This window comes from Lissotriton vulgaris, unplaced genomic scaffold (genome assembly GCF_964263255.1).
Source record: "Lissotriton vulgaris unplaced genomic scaffold, aLisVul1.2 SCAFFOLD_867, whole genome shotgun sequence".
NCBI classification, from domain to species: Eukaryota; Metazoa; Chordata; class Amphibia; order Caudata; family Salamandridae; genus Lissotriton; species Lissotriton vulgaris.
In genome coordinates this window covers 681440-702977 of record NW_028249106.1, presented here as the reverse complement: position 1 = coordinate 702977, position 21538 = coordinate 681440, and the positions used below count along the sequence as shown (strand labels likewise).

General features: G+C 45.3%; 1 protein-coding gene across 1 annotated transcript in view; it reads right to left on the bottom strand.

The window, feature by feature from the left end:
- PPP1R12A (protein phosphatase 1 regulatory subunit 12A) overlaps positions 1-21538 on the bottom strand; it is a gene marked incomplete at its 5' end in the record, with an annotated part of 839509 nt that overhangs the window by 149726 nt on the left and 668245 nt on the right. Inside the window, one exon of the mRNA XM_086950257.1 lies at positions 3226-3367. Coding sequence (XP_086806383.1) covers positions 3226-3367 — 142 coding nt within the window. The remainder of the gene's footprint in view (positions 1-3225; positions 3368-21538) is intronic.

The following is a 21538-nucleotide window of genomic DNA, read 5'->3' as shown; positions in this document are numbered from 1 at the left end:
GGGCTGGAGCCGGCGGCACGGAGGGCCCCGCACAACGCAAGGGATCCGCCGACGTCCCAGGAGGGGAAGGAGGAGGAAGAGAAGTCTGCGAGGCCTGCAAAGCCGCCGCATATGTCTCCATCTGGGCTCTCGACACCCCCTCACCGGGAAACGGTGGATAGGGGGACGGTAACGCGGGGCTGCATCACCCGCAGAGAGCCCAAGCCCCCAACAGGCCGGAAACCAGCCCTCGGGGACAAACTGCGACACTTACAGACAGGTGAGCGACGCTCTTGCGGCATAAGAGAGGGATGAGGACGACGATGGCGGCTGCGTTGAAAACCGAGGTGACAAAGCCGATCTGGACATGCGAGCAGAGAGAAGTTTCATCCGGCGCTCCTACTGCGACTTCGGATTTAATTGTTGGCATGCCTCGCAATCAGTGGAGCCGTGATCTTCCCCCAAGCACCAAATGCAAATGAGGTGAGGGTCCGTCGCCAACATCAGGTGTCCACAAGAAGAGCAGGTCTTAAAGCCCGAAGGCATACGCACACTGCTCCCACAAACACACGCAATAGCGACGGGAAGGCCTGGAGCACGAACCGGATCCGCGGAAAAGGAAAAAACTGACATAGGCGCACCGGGGTGGGACTTATGTGATCTCGCTGACGTCACGTACGCGGACAAGGCCTGGGCGGAGTCGCGTGATGCCGTCCCCCGGCGCGCAGGGATGATGTGGCAAAAAATTGTCTGGATCCAGTCTAACGCCTAGAGATAATATTTTAGTAGTGTCAAAGAGAACAAGGTTATAAATTGTCTAACCTTAGACACTTCTTTTGCTTTGTCTTGGTGATCTGTAAATAAGGAATGTTGTTAGAGATACTGTAGATAAACATCATTTTTTCTAAATAAGTTGGGCAAAAAGAACTTTAAATTTGGTTCTGAACAATTTGTATATAAGTTTAAATGTACTAGTGGTGTTTGTTTTGTAAATATGTACAAAGTGTGTACATTTATGTTAAATGTGAACAATATTTCATGAAGAAACATGGTTTAATTAAAAGAAATATTTAAATCATTTACATAAAGAGATTGTTTGTGTTTAAATGGCTTGTCTGTTTGGAGAAACTCTACAAATATAATTTTTGGGATTATGTCCTTTGAAAATTATTTTTCAGAGAATGGATAATTAATGGTATCCAGTCTTAGGAAATTAGACAGATAAACTACTACTCCGTAGGCTTTATTTCTTTGTTTTGAGTGGCAGGAAAGGGCGACTCCTGCTTCGATGTTTTGTGTTTTCTTATTCGGCTGACCCGAAATCTTGGAGCACAATGATGACTGACCCTTGTAATGACTTGTGCAACTTCAAGATCGGGACCGACACTTCTACATGGAACGGTCTTGTCTCAGTGTCTTCCTGTTCTTGGCTACATTGTTCCACATCGCAGTCTTGTATAACCTTCAGGTTCATTGCACACAGTAAATGCAGGCCTTAGAGTTAGAGTTCACCCCAAGCACCACAGGCAAACCTTATGAGGAACTGCCACAGATATTGGTTTACCGCAGTTTCTACAGTGTTTAAAAACTTGTTTTGGAAGGTGACATTTCCCTTGTACACTGGATTATCGAAACTGTAGGAGGTAAACAGGTCTCAGAGAGATAAGAGGTAGCTCTGGATTGGCGTCTGGTGGCGCAGAAAGAAAGAAACTAAGTTCAGCGCGAGTAAGGAACCCCTATATAGGCCATTTGAGTAAAACTGTGCTGCTAACCCACGTCTACAACGCACTACACAAGAAACGACCGGCATACCTGAACAACCAAGTAAATTTCCACCAACCACCAGGAAACTCCGCTCCAAATCCCTCACCTTAGCAGCTACCCAAAGCATTCGGCAGACGAACAGTAGAAGCTGCTCCATCTCCCTCCTGGCCACTGAGACTTGGACCAACCTCCCCCTGAACCTCAGAACGTCACCGTCGCTCCAGCAGTTCACGAAGGACCTCAAGACCTCGACGTTCAACCAATAGAACAGACAGCATGGTCTCCCAGAGGTTCGAGACCCTCACGGGTAAAGCAGCTGCATTCTACAAATCCTGACTGATTTGAGTACAGACCAGCATGGTGCCACCAGCTGCAGTGCAGAGGTACTGCTCAAAAGTTTCCAGATCAAAACTGATGCTTGGGGAATATTTAAGGGTGAGAAATACGCAGTTAGAAGTCCTTATCAGAATAATTCTTTTATTTTGGTTGTTCACATAGCCACTTGAAAGCACTGCAATAGGGTGCCTAGCATTGGAATTGAATTCAGTTTCACCAAAAGGAAAGCCCAGTCGGCGCAGAGGCAAGTCCTCAGTCAGCCTGAGCCTCATATTACATCCATGAAATAAATTGACCAATAGTACCTCTTGCCTTCTCACACAACTATATATAAGATGGTTGATTTGGGTGGTGTCAACTGATTCAATTGTGACCGGAGAATACGCACCTTCGATGACTCATTCATTGGGACTGGTGTAGCGTAACTAGGTCATGCACCCTATCTTCTGCATATAGTCTATTACCAAGGTTTTCTACAGGCAGACAGAATTTGCAGCCAGGAAGCCTTGCGAGTTAGCACCTTTGAGAAAGCATAATAGTTCGGTAATATTCAACAATAGAATTCAAAATTTTGTATCATCTGGTTTAATCGTTCAATTTACTACCATAAACTCTTGGAAATTCTATTCTTCTACACCTGTGGAAGTCCCTCAAAGTTTCTATTATTGGGAAATACCCAGTTCTCAATAAGGACCTTAAGGAGACCTTGTAGTGCTTTACAAAAACTCTTATGGAAATATCTGCTTTCCTTACAACTTTATTAGGTCGGCCATGCAACATATCTGTGTTAATATAGGTAATGAATAATTGAGATTAGAATACAATTTCAAATGACCTGCTAGTTCTCTTTTTTTGCAATAGTAATGAATAGAAGTAACATTGCAGCACTTCCCAAAATACATCATAAATCATATGTGTGAAAACCTGTTAAGTTAAATAAACAAAAACAGAAATTACAAATGATTTAATACTAGGTCACCACCTCCTTCTGTGAAGCAGAGCATTTTAGATATACAATTTAATGCAGAAGTAGATGCAAAAAAATCTTAGGTAAATTTTATGTGAACAACATAATTAACAATCAGCACTGGGGCACATATTCAGTAAAAGAAAATACAGCAAGAGAGTTGATCACCAAGACATTACCTTTTTAAAGCCAGAAGTATCATCCTTCTCTAGCCTGCTAGAAAATGGTTTTCTGTTTTCTAAGTGGCTATTTGACCCAGATCGTCCCAATAAGGAATCAATACGCTCACTAGAAGAAGTGCTGGATGTTACTGTATTGTACCTATAGAAATAAAATCTATATTTACAACTTGTATTCATGTAGGTAAATACAGATTATTACACGTTCTAGCTTTCAGAAATATAGTCTTAGAAAGTGATTATCGAGGCAATATTTCTCTTTATTTTCAAAACCAATTGAACATTTCTATGGTCGTTACATGCCAAAAAGCAGACTCTGAAAACTTGTTAAATAATAAAATCTTATTATGTCACTAGGAATACATTTGTATGAGTAAATACAGCTATGAAAAACAGCTATGAAAAAGTTAACCACAAATTACATTTGAAGGTAACCTAACTCTAAAATTGTTTTTATCAGTAGAAAAGCAAAGCAAAAAAAAAAAACCAAAGTGTCGGAATTGTCATTATCTTGGTTTGGATTTAGGTTTTGTTCATGGATTAAAGGTGCGCTAAAGATAAAGATGGATGAGGCTGGTTGTAATGGCATATCTATACAAAGGAATGATTTATGTAAGACTATTTTAAGCTCCCAAAAGTCAATGGATTTTTTTTATTGTTCTTCATAGTGGTTTTTTAATACTGCTATTTCATTAAAGATATGAGCGGGATCACTTTTTCGAATTTTAAGCAGAAGAACTGACAAGAAAATAACTATGGGAAAAGAACTCTGCTCGCGGAGAGATTTGTTAACTTCGCAATTTCATTGAAAACACTGAATTCATGCAATAATTCCGACTCCGTTCTGTAGTGGAGTTAGCTACTGCACTCACAACCCTTTGATAAACTGTTACATGCTAAAAAGCATATAACCAATATCAGGCAATGAGGGAGGTGATGATTTTGGGGTCCCCATTAACCTAGGGGAAGGACCAAGCAGGTGCCTTGAACACAAAGAGCATATCAGGTTCAATGATTGTGGTGGTCCCAGACATCCTAGGACCTCCCCAAGCAAAGTTATGGGCAAAAATACAATGCCAACCAAAGGCCCAGCAAAGCATTATGGGGCGAAATTACAGAGTGCAGTGAATATTATAGTATTAGCACTTAGTTGCGCCTGGAGAGCCTCCCCCTTGAGGAATGTTTTGATATTGAATACTATAATATTCACTACACTCTAGAATCTCGTCCCATAATGCTTTGCAGGGCCTTTGGTTGGGATTGTATTGTATCACCTCTCTCATGCTTGCTATATTTTCATTTTCATGTTTGTGAGATGACTATATGCATTATTGCATGTAATGATAGAGATACTTGTTGTTTTATCAAGGGTATGTGAGGTTTCTGTTTTATTAATTGGGGTGAGGCGGAACGGAGTTGCGAAGCGGAATTCATTGAGTTTTTGATCAATTCCGCAGAATTCTGTGCAGTGGTACTCCGCCAGCCCTTAAAAGTAAACTGCCTTACATCAAGTTCCGGATATACAGATATATATATATATATATATTGGTGTGGCTCACTGGTTAGAGGCGGCAGATCCAGAAGCAGAGAACGGCCTGGGCCAGGGTTCAATTCCCGACGCAGCAGGGTCGTGAACCAGGGTCAGCGGACTCGATAATTCTCGCCTCGGTGCCTACTCTAACCAGGGATCACACTCCGCAACTCTGGGCATTAGCTTGCCTCATCTCGACAACGGCCCCCCACCAACGCCGGGGATGCCTGGTTTCACCTTGGAGATACCCAGGAGGGAACATCTCACAGGGAAAGCCAGGACGGGTTCCCCAGCGGACTATAGCGCCAGGACGCCTCCGGGCAGCAGTGCGCTTTACAAGACACACACATATAGCTATAACTCACACAAAATACAATGTCTAGGATGTTACAATATTCAAGCCAATAAGTAACACCTAAATAAACTGTGTAGTTATACAGCACATATTCAAAGCAATAAATATTACTGCATTCAAACAATCTTTTTCATAGTGGTATTGGGAATGTGATATATAATGTTGAATACTGCAATACAGCAAAAATTAAATTGAAAAGATTTATATGGCGAAACAAAGTCAAGGAAGAGCTAGTAGAGAAGAGAAAACATTAAGTGTGTCAAGATACATGACTAGTAAATCAAATCAAATCAAATAAAGCTTTATTAGATTCCAATCAAGAAAATCATAAAAGCACATAGTATCACACATCATATATAAAAATTCAATATACATGACTAGTATAATGTTGTCTGGCCTACCCGAATACCTAGTCAAAGGTACAAATACTCAAGATAGATGTTACTTGTCTAGGCTACGATAGGGCATACTCAATGAACTGGTGGCATTCCCAAAATACAAAAACTGGCAGAAAATAATTTATAGTTGTCCATGTGATGGGAAAACCAGCCAGTCAATAATGCACTTTATGTTGTTCTGCAAGTTTAATTGCGGTATTAGAACATGTTTACGACCAATTTTTATGGAAAATAAACTTTTTTATTATAAGGATGCACTGAACTTTATATGTACCCTTGATTATGAATTTGCATGTTGAGATCTTGCAGGATATATAATTTGGGCTATACAAAGAAGAATATCTTTTGTATTTTTGGATAATTTAGTCTATGAAGGTGACTAAAAGATGACTAGGCAGAATAATTTTTTAAACCTCAGTAAAGTAGGATGAGTTTTACTAATGGAGTTTTAACAATAAATGAAATGTTTTTTTAACTGATGTATGGAATCATGTTTTTATTATATGATGTTTTCTCTTACTTTATGTACTTTTATGAATCAACAAAAAGATTCAGAATAAAGTTATTTGACTGATATTTAATGTCAACTGTAAGATTATCTTTCACATTTGTATTTTATCTATCACATCAAGCGTAAGGTCATGAGTATCATATTTGGTATGTTAGTCATGATTTTTTCTGAGAATTAACTTTGAAGACCTAATAACTTGTGAATTTTGGTGTGTTAGGAAACAGGCTTTTAGCAGGTTCCATCCCACTTTTTGTCCCCTTTTTGACTACTCGGCTTTAGTGTAAAAGCTCTGAAAAGACTTCAGCCCTACTAACCAGGACTCAGTGAATGTGTTCTGACACTTTTACATTTTATTTAATTGGCTTTTACCCAATCGGCAAAAAACTTAAGTATCTAAGGCCTGCAAGCTAAAGTCTCTTGTGGACTGCGGCACTAGTTGTGCCACCACAATGAGGCAAAGCAAAAGGATGACTCCCAGCTTGCTATTGCTGGCTGGAGAAGGAGTTTTAAACTGCCAACTCGACTTTGCCATTTCAAGCCATGGCAAAGACCAAGTCTTTCTTTCTAATGTTAGTAAGTCACCCTACTGGTGCATTACCTTAAAAAGTTGGACCTGTAGAACAAGTTACTTGCCTTCGGTAAAGATATATCTGTAAGAGACATATATTAGTAATTGACTCCTTACCTTAGAATTACCCCCAGCGCCAGACTGGATCAAGAGACTTTTTCTTCAGCAGTCCCCCTGTGTCGGTAGGTGACATCGGTCGATTTTACTTAGATGCCGCCCCTGCGCGCTGACGTCTGTTCTTTACACGACATTCCACACAAGAAGCGCAGAGCCATGCAAGATACTGACCACTGGTGCATACAACTAGGGCACTGAAAGGGATTCTTACTCTAGAAGGCAGAACCGGGAGGATGGGCGGGGGGGGGGGGGGGGGGGGTGGGACTAATATATGTCTCTTACAGATATACTGAAGTTAAGTAATTTGTTCATCTGAAAGAGACTATTAGGTATGGATTCCTTACCTTAGAATAGATACCCCAGCAATACCAATCCCAGAGGTGGGTCTGCAAACCAAGTTCACACCAGAAAGTCGAAAAGAACGGAGCGGCCAAAGAAGCCATCTCTCCGGTCTTGGCTTTCCAGGCAGTAATGATTCGTGAACGTGTGCAACGAAGCCCACATGGCTGCCAGGGAGTGTCATTAAGGGGGATTCCACGTCCCAAAGCAGTAGTGGCTGCTGTCACCCTGGTGGAATGGGCGCGCAACCCTAATGGAAGTTCCTTTTAAGCCAAGGAATAACACATTTTAATGCAAATAACGACCCAGTGAGAGATGGTTATTTTTTGCATGGTCCGACCTTTCTTGGCACCCACATAGCCAACAAAGAGCTAATCATCCACCCGGAATTGCTGTGTGCAATCCAGATAAAATGAAAGAGTATGTTTGGATACAGACGGTGGAGCCTCTCCTCCTCTTTAGAGGGCGGGAAGAAGTTGGGCAAAGTGATGGTCTGTCCTATGTGGAAAGAGGTAATTAACCACTTTGGGAAGAAAAGGTTAAGTGCGAAGGACAACCTTGTCTGGATGAACAGCCAGGAAAGGAGGTTTAAAAGAAAGCCTGAAGCTCACTCGCCCTGTGAGCAGAGGTGATGGCAACCAAAAAGGCAGTTTTGAGGGTCAACAGCCTGAGGGGACAATTATACAGTGGCTAGTAAGGAGGGCACATAAGGTAACCTAAAACAAGGTTCAAGTCTCACTGGGATATTATGAAAGGAATATGAGAAACAGGCAAGTAATGCCCTTAAGGAAGCGATTTACAAAAGGGGATTTGAAAAGAGAAGGCTGATGAGGAAGGCGAAAAAATACTGAAAGGCCTTTAAGAGTGCCCAGAGCAGAGCCTGCTGGGCCAAAGAAAGAATGAAGAGGAGAACCTCTTAAAGAGGGACAGAAAGGAGATCCACAGCCCTTGCTGTGCACCATGCCACCGATTTGTTCCATCTACAAACGTATACTGGTTTGGTGGAGGGACGCCTGGATGCCAAGATAACATTACAGACTTCGGGAGGAAGGTCGAAAGCGGTCAACTGTTGCAGCTCAATCTCCACTCAAGGAGGTGGAGGCTTGACAGGTTCGGGTGAAGGACCGTCTCCTGCTGCTGCAACAGAAAATCCCCCCGAAGAGGCAGTCTGATCGGAGGTTCGATGGCCATGTTCAAGAGCTCGGGATACCAGACTCTTCATGCCCAGTCAGGGGCCACAAGAATTACTTAGGCGCAGGCGCACTCGATCTTCTTCAGCACTCTGGGCAGAAGTGGTATAGGCGGAAAGAGTTTTAGACGACTGCAACTCCTCTCGCGACGAAAAGCGTCGCCTAGCGAGTGCCGCCTTGGAAACTCCAACACGCAGAATTGCTGACATTGTGCGTTCTATTCGGTGACGAATAGATCTAACAAAGGCTCTTTCCACTGCTGAAAGAGACCTTGCACCAGCTCCGAGTGAAGACGCCATTCGTGATCCATCATGCACCGGCGGCTTAGTTTGCCCATCCTGGCGTTCAGGGACCCTGCCAGGTGTTAAACCTCCCTGAGGTTTCAGCTATGTCCAAAGGCGAAGAGCCTCTTGACATAGGGTCCACAACCCCACCACGCCCTGTTTGTTGCAGCACAGTGGCGGTGGTATTGTCCGTGAACACCTGCACTACTCTTTGACAGAAGGAAGGAATGCCTTCAGTGCAAGACGAAGCACCAGGAGCTCCAAAAGGTTTATGTGGAGACCGGACTCCACCGGAGACCAGAGATCCATGATCTCCGCCTCGCCCATGTGGCTGCCCCAAACCCAGGAGTGACGCATCAGTCACCACTGGGAACTCTGGTTGGGGAACGGAGTAGGATCTGCCGCTGACCCAATTTGGGTTTGTTAGCCACTACTGCAACTGACTCCCAGACCCCTCTGAGATCTGGACGACATCGGAAAGATTGCCCTGATGTTGCGCCCACTGAAACTTCAGGTCCAACTGCAGAGGCCGCAATTGCCATCTGGCATGGTCTACCAGCAGGATGCAGGTGGGCATAAGGCCCAGCAGCCTCAGGGTCAGTCTCACCGAAATCTGGGATAGAGGCTGAAACATCGGAATCATTGCTCAAATATCCCGGACTTGATGCTAGGGAGAATAAGCCAGAAATTGTGCTGCATCCAGAACTGCTCCGATGAAAAGGAGCTTCTGAGAGGGAATCAGGTGTGACTTCGGCACGTTGATAGTGAACCCCAGCAAATGCAGAAGGTCCTCCGTAGCCTGGAGGTGGGAGACGACGGCCTGGGGCGATCCCACCTTCAAAAGCCAGTTGTTGAGATAGGGGAAGACTGGAACCCCTGATCGACGCAGATAAGCTACGGCCGCTGCCATCACTTTCGTGAACACTCGAGGGTCGCTGGTAAGGCCAGAGGAAAGCATGGTAAACTAATAAAATGCTTGTGATCTACCGTGAACTGTAGGTAACGCCGGTGGGAAGGCAAGACGGGGATGTGAAAATAAGCATCCTGCAAGTACAATACTATCATCCAGTTTGCAAGGTCAATGGCAAACAGGACCTGAGCAATGGTTAATATTTTGAATGGCTCCTTCCGGAGGTAGTGGTTGACGTCCCTGAGGTCTAAGATAAGACTCAGGCAATTGTCCTTCTTGGGTAGCAGGAAGTAGTGGGAGTAGCAACCACGACCTACTGCTGGCAGATGGACTCATTCGATAGTTCCCATGGCCAAGAGAACCGGAACTTCCTGGCGGAGAAGTGCCAAGTGATCCTCCGACCTGCGAATGAGTGTTGATGGCATGGAGGTAGGGGTAGTCTCGAAGGGGAGGGAGTAGCCCATTCGGACTATCTGCAAAACCCACCTGTCCAACGTGATATGCCAGTGGGGGAGGTAATGACGGATGCTGCCACGCAGAGGCTTGGTAGCCTGTGCAGCCCTTTTGCTCTGGGTGGAACATGGTGGGCTCCCCTTCCAAAGCCACAAAAGGGGTGAAAGGCAGACTGCATGTGGCGAGAAGTTGCTGCGAGGCCCAAGGATCTGGTCATGGCCCTAGAGTCCTTTAAGCATTCGAGCGCGTTGTTCACCTTGTCACCAAACAGGCAACGGCCATCAAAGGGCATGTCCAAATGTGTGGATTGGACATCCTCTGAGAAGCCAGACATTCTCAGTCAGAGCTACCGATGTGGAAACCTTCCTACCCAGCGAGTCAGCAGTATCCAGCCCACACTGGATGGTAAACTTAGCTGCGTCTCGACCCTCAGCAACAGCGCAGGTGAGCATGGCCCGGGCCTCCTCCGGGCACTGTGGCAGCACTTGAGCGACCGAATCCCACACGTGTATGTATAATGGCCCAAGAGACATGCGGTGTTCGCCGACCATAGTCATAAGCTGGCGGAAGAAAACATCTTCTTGGAGTCTTAATGCCAGAAATATTGCTAATAGCTCCAAGTGATTGATGTGGAGTAGCTTTTGTTGTGGTGTCCACCTGTCCTGTATGGTGTGATGTAGTAGATGAGCTCTACAGCCAGTGAGCGATGCGTCTGCTGTTAACACTATTTGTGGAACCGGTTCTAGGAATGGTCGCCCTTTGGAAAGGTTTTGGGTGTTCCACCACTTCAGAGAGTGATGTGTGCGGCCGTCCACCAACACCAGATCCGTTAGCTGACCTTGAGCGTGGTTTGACTGACGTGCTAAGCATTCCTGTAAAGGGGCGTATCTGGAGTCTTGCGTGAGGTACTATGAATATGCAAGAGCCATCATCCCTATTAGTTGCATAAACACTCGAGCTGGTAGCGTGTGTTGCGGTTGGAACTTTGTTATAAGGGCTTGCATGCTTGCTATCCTGGCTTTTGAGGTGTCTATTGTGGCACCAAAATAGTGTTAGTTCTGGGATGGTTGGAGGCGAGACTTTGGGTGATTTATTGTAAACCCTAAGTCGTGCAGTAGTTGGAATGTGGTGTGTGTGTGACGTACACACTGAGTATGTGACTTGGCTTTTATGAGCAAGTCGTCCAAGTAAGGGAAGACATGATTATGTTGTCTTCTTAAATGGTCTGTTACCACTGCTAGACATTTTGTGAATACTCTGGGTGCTGTGGTAACTCTGAATGGGTGAACTTTGAATTGATAGTGCTGCCCGTCCACTACAAACCGAAGATATTTCCTGTTAGCAGGGTGAATGGGAATGTGGAAGTAGGCGTATTTGAGATCTAAAGTGGCAAGAAAATCACCTTGAGTAGGGGAACGATTTGTTAAAGAGTGACCATATGAAAATGGTCTGATTGTATGTATAGGCTTAATGGTCTGAGGTCTAAGATGGGCCTCAGAGTTCCATCCTTCTTTGGAAGCAGAAAGTACAGAGAGTAAACTCCTGTGTTTTGATGCTGAAGGGGAACAGGCCCTATTGCATGTTTGTGCAGTAGGGAAAACACCTCTTGTTTTAGAAGCAATAAATGTTCTGTTCACATTGGACGCTGTTTGGATGGTATATTGGGGGGAGTGGCAGTGAGCTCCAGGCAATTACCAGATTGGATAATTTGTCTCACCCACCTGTCTGTGGTGATATAGTTCCGGACAGGTAGGAACTGGGTTAATCGTCCCCCGACTGGAGTAGAATAGTCGAGGGGGAGCGATGGGAAGTCATTGTTTCGAGGTGGTGGCCGTAGGAGTATTGGTAGTTTTGCCCTACCTTTGCAGTTATTGTTCTGTAGCCTCCTCTGTAATAACCTCTGGGAGAGGAGGTTTGTGTGGGACTTTTATATGAAGGGGAGGCGTTATCTGTGTTGAAGCCTCTAGAGGCGCCCCTATAACAGGAGCCAACAAAGGAACCTCTGGGAGCTTGGGCTTGCAAGGCTCCCATTGATTTGGCGGTGTCCGTTTCTTTTTTCATCTTTTCCAAAGATGAATCCACCGCAGGTCCAATTAAGTGCTCTTCGTCAAAGGGTTGGTTCAGTATGGTAGTCTGAACCTCTTGTTTAAACCCGGATAGCCTTAGCCAGGCATGTCTGCGTAAAAGGACACTGGTATTTATGGCTCTGGAGGCTGTATTTGCGGCATCTAGAGCACAGCGAATGGAGGTATTAGTTATTATTTTACCTTCCTGTATAAGATCATGGGCTTTGAATTTATATTCATCTGGAAAGTGGTGTACTAGGGTCTCTAGCTCATCCTAGTGCACCCTATCGTATATGGCTAGTAAAGCCTGTGCGTTGGCAATCCTCCATATGTTGGCTGCTTGTGACGATGTTCTTTTGGCAGATGGGTCCAATAATTTTGACACTTTGTCAGGCGGTGGAGCATCACCTGATGTTTGAGAGTTTGCCCTTTTCCTGGCGTAGGAAAAAACAAGGAATCTAATGGAAGCTGTCCCTTAACCGCATCGCTGCTGCGGTGATTTTTGCGCTTTGCGGCTGTTGTCCGTTTTCCGCGTTACATGACGAGCTCAGCTCGTCATCAGCACACGCCACCCGTGGCTGATGACGAGCTCAGCTCGTCATCAGCAGCGAAGGGGTTAATGTATGCAGGGTCAGTTGAGGCAGCATTGAACTTCTTCTCTATTATAGGTTTAATGACTCTAGCTCTAACTGGGTCTATAAAGACTTTAGGAGCCTGCTTAATTACCCCTTTTAGCATTGGTAGAATAGAGGTGGACCTTTGGGATGTTGTAAAAGTGTCCATGAGGAGGTCTTCCTCTATGGGGTCTGTATGTAAGTTTACCCCGTTGTATTGTGCAGCCCTGTGTACTAGCTGAGTGAAATCTAAAGTGTCTTCTGGAGGTAATGGTCTAGATAGATAGACATCCTCCTGTGGTACATCAGGAACATATGATGTGCCATAATCTTCCCATGGATCATTTGGGATGTAATGAATAGGTTCTTGTAGTGGTTCATTGTCTCCTTCATTATCTCCTTCTTCACCAGTGGTATTACCAGTATCTAGAGGTGCGGTAGATTGTATTCGCCTTGGAGATGGAACAGGAGAAATGTATTGTGGAGAAGGTGGAGAAGCGATCCTTAAAGGGGAGGTGGCAATGTCTCTTTTCTGTAAGGGAAGAGGAAATGGTGTACGTTTGTCCATTTTTCTTTTGTTGGAAGGACTAATCCTAAGATGACCTGTTTCTGGGTCTATTTCCGGAGTTTTTTGTGTAGGATCAGGTTCAAAAAGCTGTTCCTCCGCAGCGTGGTGTTTCAGTGCCGATTTTTTAGGGTCCGAATGCTTATTTGGCACAATCTTTGGAGTTATTTTATGCTCCTTTGTTTTGGCCTGAGGAGTTTTTGTGGGTTCCGAAGGTTTGGTTGGAGTCTTTGGAACCGGTTGCTTGGTTGGCGCCGATGATTTTTCCGGATCGGAGGTGCTGGGTGTTTTTGGAACCGGTTATTTTTTAGGTTCCAATGTGTGTTTGGGAACCAGTGGCTTCTTTTGTTCCGAGGATTTTTTCGGATCCGACGTTTGAGTGTCTTTTGGTTTCGGTGCCGAATGCGCCTGTGCGTGACCGGCCTTAGGCGCGGAAAAAGACAATGGTTTGTCTTTTGGTTTCTCTTTCCGTTTCTCTTTGGTCGGTGCCGAGGATGAAGTTTTGGCACCAACAGAAGGCAGACTGGGTCCCGAGTGGCCTGAAGGCTTAATTGTAGATTTCTTTGCCGAGCCCAAAGGCGGGGCGTGGGAAGTTTTGTAATGGTGTGCACCTGGGCCCGTAGGTTACCAAAGCCTTTAGATGGGTAGGTGCGGGGGAAGGGTCCATGTCAGTACTTATGACCCGTTGCCCCGGGGTGATGTCTTCGACCTCAGAGTGCTTGGCATCAAAGACGCTGAGGGTGCCTTCTTCCATCTGCTCCTGCACATCGATGCCTTCCTGGAAGATGTCGTCCGGTATCGATGTCTATGATCGAGCCATGCTCCTTCGAGCTTGACGATCTCTGATGGTTTTCTTGGAGCGGAAAGAGGCACAAGCCGGACAGACTTTAGCCTTGTGTTCAGGTGAAAGGCAGAGGTTACACACCTCATGCAGATATGCGTGTGGAAACTTGGCTCCACATTGAGGACATTTCTTGAAGGGAGTCCTTTCCATGATCCACGAAGGCCTGATGGCGTAGCTAGGCCCGAAGGCCTGCGTCAATGACTGGAACCGAAGTAGAAATTTGTGGAGCTGCGCGTCGAAAGGGAAACACGATAAAGACAGTACCAAAGAATTAGGTAAGGATTGAGTGTCGAAAGTTAACTCGGTAACAATACCGAACTGGAACGCGTGGAGGTTAGTCCTGATAGCCACCGCAGGAAGCTTAAGGCCCAAAGCCTCAGCTGCCCTAATCAACACCAAAGCATAGGAAGCCCCCTCCTCTGTAGCCACGGTAGGGGGAGAAAGCATACCAAGGTCTGGGGATTTATCCAAATCACTGGCTTCACCCAACTCCTCTCGCCAGTCCGGCTCCTCAAGTTGGTCTGCTAGAAGGTCAAATGACCCCTCCCAGTCCTCCTCACCCTCTTCTGGCTGCCACGCATGGTGATATGGAACACCAGGGATGAACAGCAGTACAAAAGTACCCTCCGGTGCCGTCGTCTGTCCAGCACCAGGTTCAAGTCAGGGTGAGGCTGGGGGTCGATGCTGGTTGGGGGCACAACCAGAGTTGGGGGTGTAGTCACTGGAATCAGCACCAGGGAAGGTACTGCGAGGTCGACCTGATCCGGATCCAGGCATGGATCCATCCGGCGGCAAGGCCAGAGCCGCCGGCATCAAAGGCCCAGGGCCCCCAGCTGAGTCTGCGTGCCCCCAAAGGCACGCCAGTGTAGTCGGGCAGCCCAAAAATTCTATGGAGCGCTTCGTAAAAGGCATGAAGTTGGGCAGGGGACACTGCCAAAGGGAGGGAAGAGCGGAGCCGTCCAAGCGGGATCCGCAGATGGAGTCGGAGAGCGAAGAATATCTGGGTCCAACGTCGCATCGGCCGACGGACGGGGAGAAGGCTAAGAGCGACGATGCTTCTTCTTGTCCTTCGACTTACTGGAGGAGTGCAAAGACTTCGAGGAGGAATGGTGATGACTCTGCGACTGCTTCTAAACCCTTCCTCTAGATGGGGACCACGTGCGGGGCGGAGCGGACTGCCGGGCCTCCAAAAGCTTTCAGGACTGCTCCCGCAAAGACTTTGTGTCCATGGCCCAGCAGTCGGAGCACGGCTTTGGGTTAGTGGTCGCGCTACAGAAACCAAAAGATACACGAGGTGCGGATTGGTGACCAACATCAATTTGTGACAGGAGTTACAGGGCTTTGAGCCGGTCCGACGAGGAGACATCCCTCGTGCAACAGTAGTCGCGGATTCGAAAAAGGCATAAACAAAAAGTTGAAGAAGGGTTAGTCAAAAAAGACTAAGGAGCACGTTCCCTCCTGATCTGTGCTGACTGGCACGGAAAAAGAAAGAACAGACTTCAGCGCGCACGAGCGACTTCTAAGTAGACACCAAGACATCATCGCGGCGACCATGACGACTGAGTCAACATGCGCCACCTACTGACGCACGGGGTACTGCTACAGAAAAATTCTACAGATCCAGTCTGACGCCTGGGGGTAATTCTAAGGTAAGGAATCTATAGCTACATTCCCTTTCAGATATAAAAAATTACTCCAGATCATGTCATTTAAATCATTAATAGTAAGGTAATTTCACTAGTGAGATAATGTAGGTCATTTATGAGTCATTAGTTGTTGGGGGTCTGAGACTTGCATTTGGTGTGTTAGTTATGGTTTCATTTCATATGTGTGAGCTATGGTTGCTGGACTCAACTGGGGAATTTCAGGGGATGGGTGAATTTTAGCTTGTAACCATAACTGCTTAGCCGTTTTTGACACCTTACAAAAAAGTCTTGAGGTCACAACGAATGACGCACAGGTCCAAAAGATAGACACGATGATGCTGTCACACTGGAGAAAAGAGGACTCTAATGTTCACTTTGTACAGGAAAACACTGAGGACATCGTTAAGCAACACGGGAAAGGATTATGTCACTTACTTTGTAAGCATCTGTTATTGGCATGTAGAGTTGTAGATTCACATGCTTTGCATACTCCTGCCATTTAGTGTTGAGTCTGGGTGTTTGCAAGTTGTTTTTCTTCAAAGTCGCTTTTTCCAGTCACGAAACAGCTCCTCATTTCGGTGATAATGCGCATGGGGATCGACTCCATTGTTAGATTGTTTTCCCATAAAAGGGTGCGAATGGCATGAGTAAGTGTAGTACAGATGTCCATGCGTTTGTAATGTGAATATGAAGAACTGCAACAACCACAGGTGTCCAGGGAGGAGGGAGAGCGCATGTGAATCTATAGCTCTACATTTCAAGAACAGATGCTTACAGGGTAAGTAACATATACGTTTGAGGCATGTGTGCTGTAACCGCACCTGCTTTGTATAGATTGTACAGCAGTATTCTCCCAAAGCTGTGACTAACCTGTGGGTGTTGGTGTTGTTTGAAAAAGTGTTTTAAGCACTGCTTGTCCTAGATTAGCTTGTTGATGTGCTAATACATCCACACAATGTTTGATAAATGTGAGTGGTTTAGACCATGTATCTGCCTTACATATGTCAGGTAAGGGAATGTTACTTAAAAAGGCCATAGATGCTCCTGTTTTGCGAGTAGATTGTGCTCTAGGAGGTATAGTTAAAGTTCTTTTAGCTTTAACATAGTAGGTTTGAATACATTTAACAATCCATCTAGAAATACCGGATTTAGAGATAGGATTTTCTTTATAAGGTAGAGCAAATGCAACAAAAAGTTGTTTTGTTTTGAGAAAACCTTTTGTTCTATCAATGCAGTATTTTAGTGCTCTTTTGACATCAAGTGTGTGTAGAGCCCTTTCTGCTACTGAATCAGGTTTTGGTAAGAATACAGGTAACACAACTGATTGGCTAATATGAAAAGCAGAAACTACTTTTGGAAGGAATTTTGGGTTTGTACGAAGAACCACTAAATCTTTATGACGTTGAAAAAATGGTTCTTCTAAGGTTAATGCCTGTAGCTCACCAACCCGCCTTAATGGAGTGATAGCAATTAGAAAGGAAACCTTCCAAGAAAGAAATTGAATTAACATCTGTGTAATGGCTCAAAAAGTGTAGCCAGAAGTCTTGTGAGAACAATGTTAAGGTTCCAGACAGGTGCAGGCGGTACTCTGGGTGGTATTATTCATTTAAGGCCTTCCATAAAAGCTTTATTTACTGGAACTTTGAATAAGGATAACTGTGGTCTGTTTTGCAGATATGCAGCTACTGCCGCAAGGTGGTAGTTGAATAGATGTGTAAGCTAAGCCAACTCACTGTAGATGCAAAAGATAACAAATAATATTTTCTATCGATGCATCTGGTGGATCTATAGCTGTATTATTACAATATATAACAAACATTTTCCACTTTGCTGCATAACATACTCTAGTGGTAGGCTTTATTGCTTCTTTAAGAATTGTCATACAATCTGGTGGTAGATTTAAGTATCCAAACTCTAGGACTTCAGGAGCCAGCTCGATAGGTTGAGCTCCTTGGGGTTTGGATGTCCGATTTCTCCATGGTTCTGCGTGAGAAGGGTGGAAGTGAGGTGCAGTTTTTGGTGTGGATCAACAGACCGTTCTACAAGTATGGTAAACCATGGTTGACAAACCTATGTGGGAGCTACTAGAACCAGTGTGAGTGATGTCTCCCTGAGTTTCTGAACCAGAAATGGAAGGAGCGGGAGAGGCGGAAAAGCGTAGGCAAATATCCCTGACCAGTTCATCCATAGGACATTGCCTTTGGATAAATGGTGTGGGAATCTAGCGGCGAGGTTTGGGCATTTTGAGTTCTCTGCTGTGGCAAAGAGGTCTATTTCTGTAAACCTGGAGATTAAGTTCTCATTTGTGTACTTGTTGCCGCATCCTGCTGAGTAGGTCGGCAAATTGGTTGTGCATGCCTGGAAGGTGTTCTGCCAGATTATTCTTGGGATATATTGCCCAACGCTAAATGAACTGGGTCTGAGAGAGGCGATTGTCTACCCCCCCTCGTTTTTAGGTCGAGGACTCAGTCGCACTGCTGTAAGCAGAGTGGGTGGAGCCCGAAGAATTAATGTTTCTTAGAGGGGGCTTGGAACCCGCCCCTCTTCTCCATTGGCTGGCCTAGTAAATGCTGTCCAGCCATTGGAGGAGAAGGGCGTCACTCGGACCAAAAACTAATTAATCAATTCCTGCTCCCCCCTTTTGGTTTCCGGAAGTTTTAATGATGTGCCCCCTTTTGAACACCAACCATTTGGAGCAACATATTTTTTCCAAAAAAAACCCCCTTCTATCTCTTTTCAACTCCACACTACGTTATAATATAGTATTTCTTCTAGATATAGACATGCTTTGCACGAGTAGCATTCTATACCGCCGGTCTAGTTCTTCTTGAAAACACAAGCGGAACTAGGTTATAAAAAGTGTCCCGACTTCCTGTCAGGTGACCGTCTTTGAAACACGGCGCCGGGAACTACAGGAGGGGGAATACGGCTAGTCAGGTAAACAACTCTCGCGTTTTGGCCTAATACTATTAATATATACAAGAAGTGCCTTAATACAAAGGGTCATATATCCTCTACACTCTTGTTCCTCTACTTTTTATACAGGTGTATCCGCCTGTCTATGATTTTGAGCGCGACTGCGCTAAATCTTCTCCTCCCGGTTATGGCCTCCATTGAATACTAATGAGGTAGGATAACTAAACGAGTGGGTGTCCACCGCCTTTGTTTTATTTTATTTTTATTTTCGTACACAACCGTTTATGTATATACTATTATAAAATACGCAGTATGTATATTTTTAGAGACTACCAACTACGCGAGCAACGTTTATTTTCTACATATCTCACCCATATCGGGTTGGCCACACCACCATTTCCGGTCCATAATTTATGAGGGTGAGTTCTTTAGTGCTGTAAGGGTTTTTTGAAAACTATCTATAACTTGTCTTTTCCCATGGTACGACCTGCCACGATCATTGTTGCCCCAATCTTCTAATCACTTATCAGTTTACCGTAACAGCGCGTACTACGTGGTTAAACATGAACTAGGTTGACTATAGTTGGTGTTCTTTTAGGTGAACAAATTTTTACTTCCTTGCACCTACTTTCCAGATATCCTCCTTTGCCATTACGCCCCTCCCTTTCTACAGATCTTCTAGCACTCTCACTGACCAGTGGCGTGCAAAATCAATGTCGCTCCACCCAACTGTTGACACTCCCCCTAGACATGAGAACTGAAAACCCGTTGGGCTTTGTTCTTTATCCAAGAAACTCACACGAGCTTTGTTTAAACGATATAACAAGTTCAAACCAGTCAAGTAAACAATGCTTTATTTTGACATATAATGCTATCCACAAGTGACTGTGACACTATGATTATCTCTAATGAATTATATATTGAGAAATCTATGCTTAAGTATATTCGATTAAATGAAAAATGTCTAACAGTATAGTTTATATGTACTTTCAGACAGTCACTATAAGTCACATGGGGGATGGTACCCGATTTAAATAAATACACAAACACTCATGATTCACTCCGCCATCTTCACGTTTTCTCGCACTGGTCAGTATTTTGGAAATAAATGCTCTAGACTCTTAGAATATGGTCACATTTTCACAATCTGTTGATACATGACAGTATCATATTTCACTCTCACTAAAGTCACCTGTGTAATACTTTTTCAAGTCACAATTGACACAGTGTCACTCCATGGCATGCCATTTTTCACCCTGGTCACACATACCACCTTAATTTATTTCGTGTAGAACACCCTTACAAATGCATTTTTTGTATCTATACCCAGCCCTGAAGATTCGCAGTCTGTTCCCTGCGATGAAACACGTGTTGGCCAGTACAGAGGAACATTAAACCGGTGTTATACACCAAGAACTTTACATCTTTTGAACTCTCTTATTGCACCAAATGGTCGATTTACTTAAGTCTTGATGTGCACAGTTTACCTTTCTCATTGAAACTGCAAATCACCCAGACATTACTGTTTTTCTCCAGTGCAGGGGCTTTGTTGTTACTGTGTCACTCGGTGCAAGCCCCGTCTTTTTCGGATTTGTGGGCGTTTTTTTAAGCTTCTTTCTTTTTACTTTCTCTCCTCTTCCAATTGGCTGGAATTTTACCTTCCAGACAATGGGAAGAGGAGAGAACGAAAACACGCCCCCGAATCTGAAAAATGACCGTGCTTTCTCCGAGGCATTTCTACCTCGCCACGGAGAAAGATGGTGTTGTGCATGGCGTCCCCGAGTCGGTAAGTTTTCTTCCCTAGCTGCGCTCGTCTTTTTCTTGCCTTTTTCTCTAGTTTATCACCCTGGACATGGACACTTCTTTTCTGCCTACTTCTTCCCTTTTCCTCCGTTTCTCTTTCCTGTCGTTGGCTCTCTTCCTGTTCTTTTTTTTCCCCTCGTCTCCTTCGCCCTGCGTGTCTCTTCTCTAGCCCCTGCACCTCCCATTATCCCAGCTCCCCCCTTCCCTCGTGAGAAAAGTTTTTTCACAATCCTGAACTTCGGAAGCCGTTGGCATCCCGGGAGCATTATCACACACCCTCGAAATAACCCAGAAAGCTGGTTCAGGCAAGATGGCCGCTGACTGATAACAGGGAAAGCAGGGCGGACTTTCCTCTCCTTCTACAAGGCTTTCGCAATGCCCAGCTAACTTAGAGGATATGCTCGGGTGGACTTACTGTGGGGACGGAAGAGGTGTGCTGGCTGCTTGCATTTGGGGTTCATGGGCGGCTCTTGCGGTTCCTCTCGCGGCTCTGGTGGCTGTCTCTGTGGCGTCCCTATGGGGCTCCGCGGCGGATACGGATAATCTTGGCCCTGCGGAGAATCGTGACATTTCTTCAACGTTGGAAATTACAATATACCCTCAGGATGGCTCTGAAGACGATCAAGCTACTCAAAGATGCGGGCACCACAAAAGATGGTGTTAAGGAGGCGAAGGGAGCTCTAAATGACGCTGTACCGGTGTTTGCTTCAGACGCCGGTCAGATGCAGTGAGGTGGCGGCCAACAGAAGGGTGAGGATAGTGCTGTGAAAATGAAAGATATCGGGGTAGCAGGAAGCACTAGGCTGCGCTCCGCAGCCGCTGCTGCATGCGAACATTCAATGCGACAGCCCTCGGTGCTAGAGGCGTTTGCAGGGAAAGGTGCCACAGGTACAGCAGCGCTGCCCCCAAACATTGTTGAACCACTAGTTCCTGTATCCCCAAACACTGTTGAGCCCCCAGCTCCTGTCTGCACAGCTCTAGAGTGTGATGGTGGCCCACACATTGCAGCAGTCGCTCCAGCTGTTCACCCTCAGGACAATGTTTCTTTTTTGACCACCAAGGTGGATTCTGGGCCTGGTAGTTCGTTAACTCAGCCTCAATCTCAGCCTGCAGATAGCACAGATACAGGCATGGTTGCTAACCTCCCGTCCGCTACACCTTTAAGTGAGACTGTTGAGGAAGATGGCCGCTGACTGATAACAG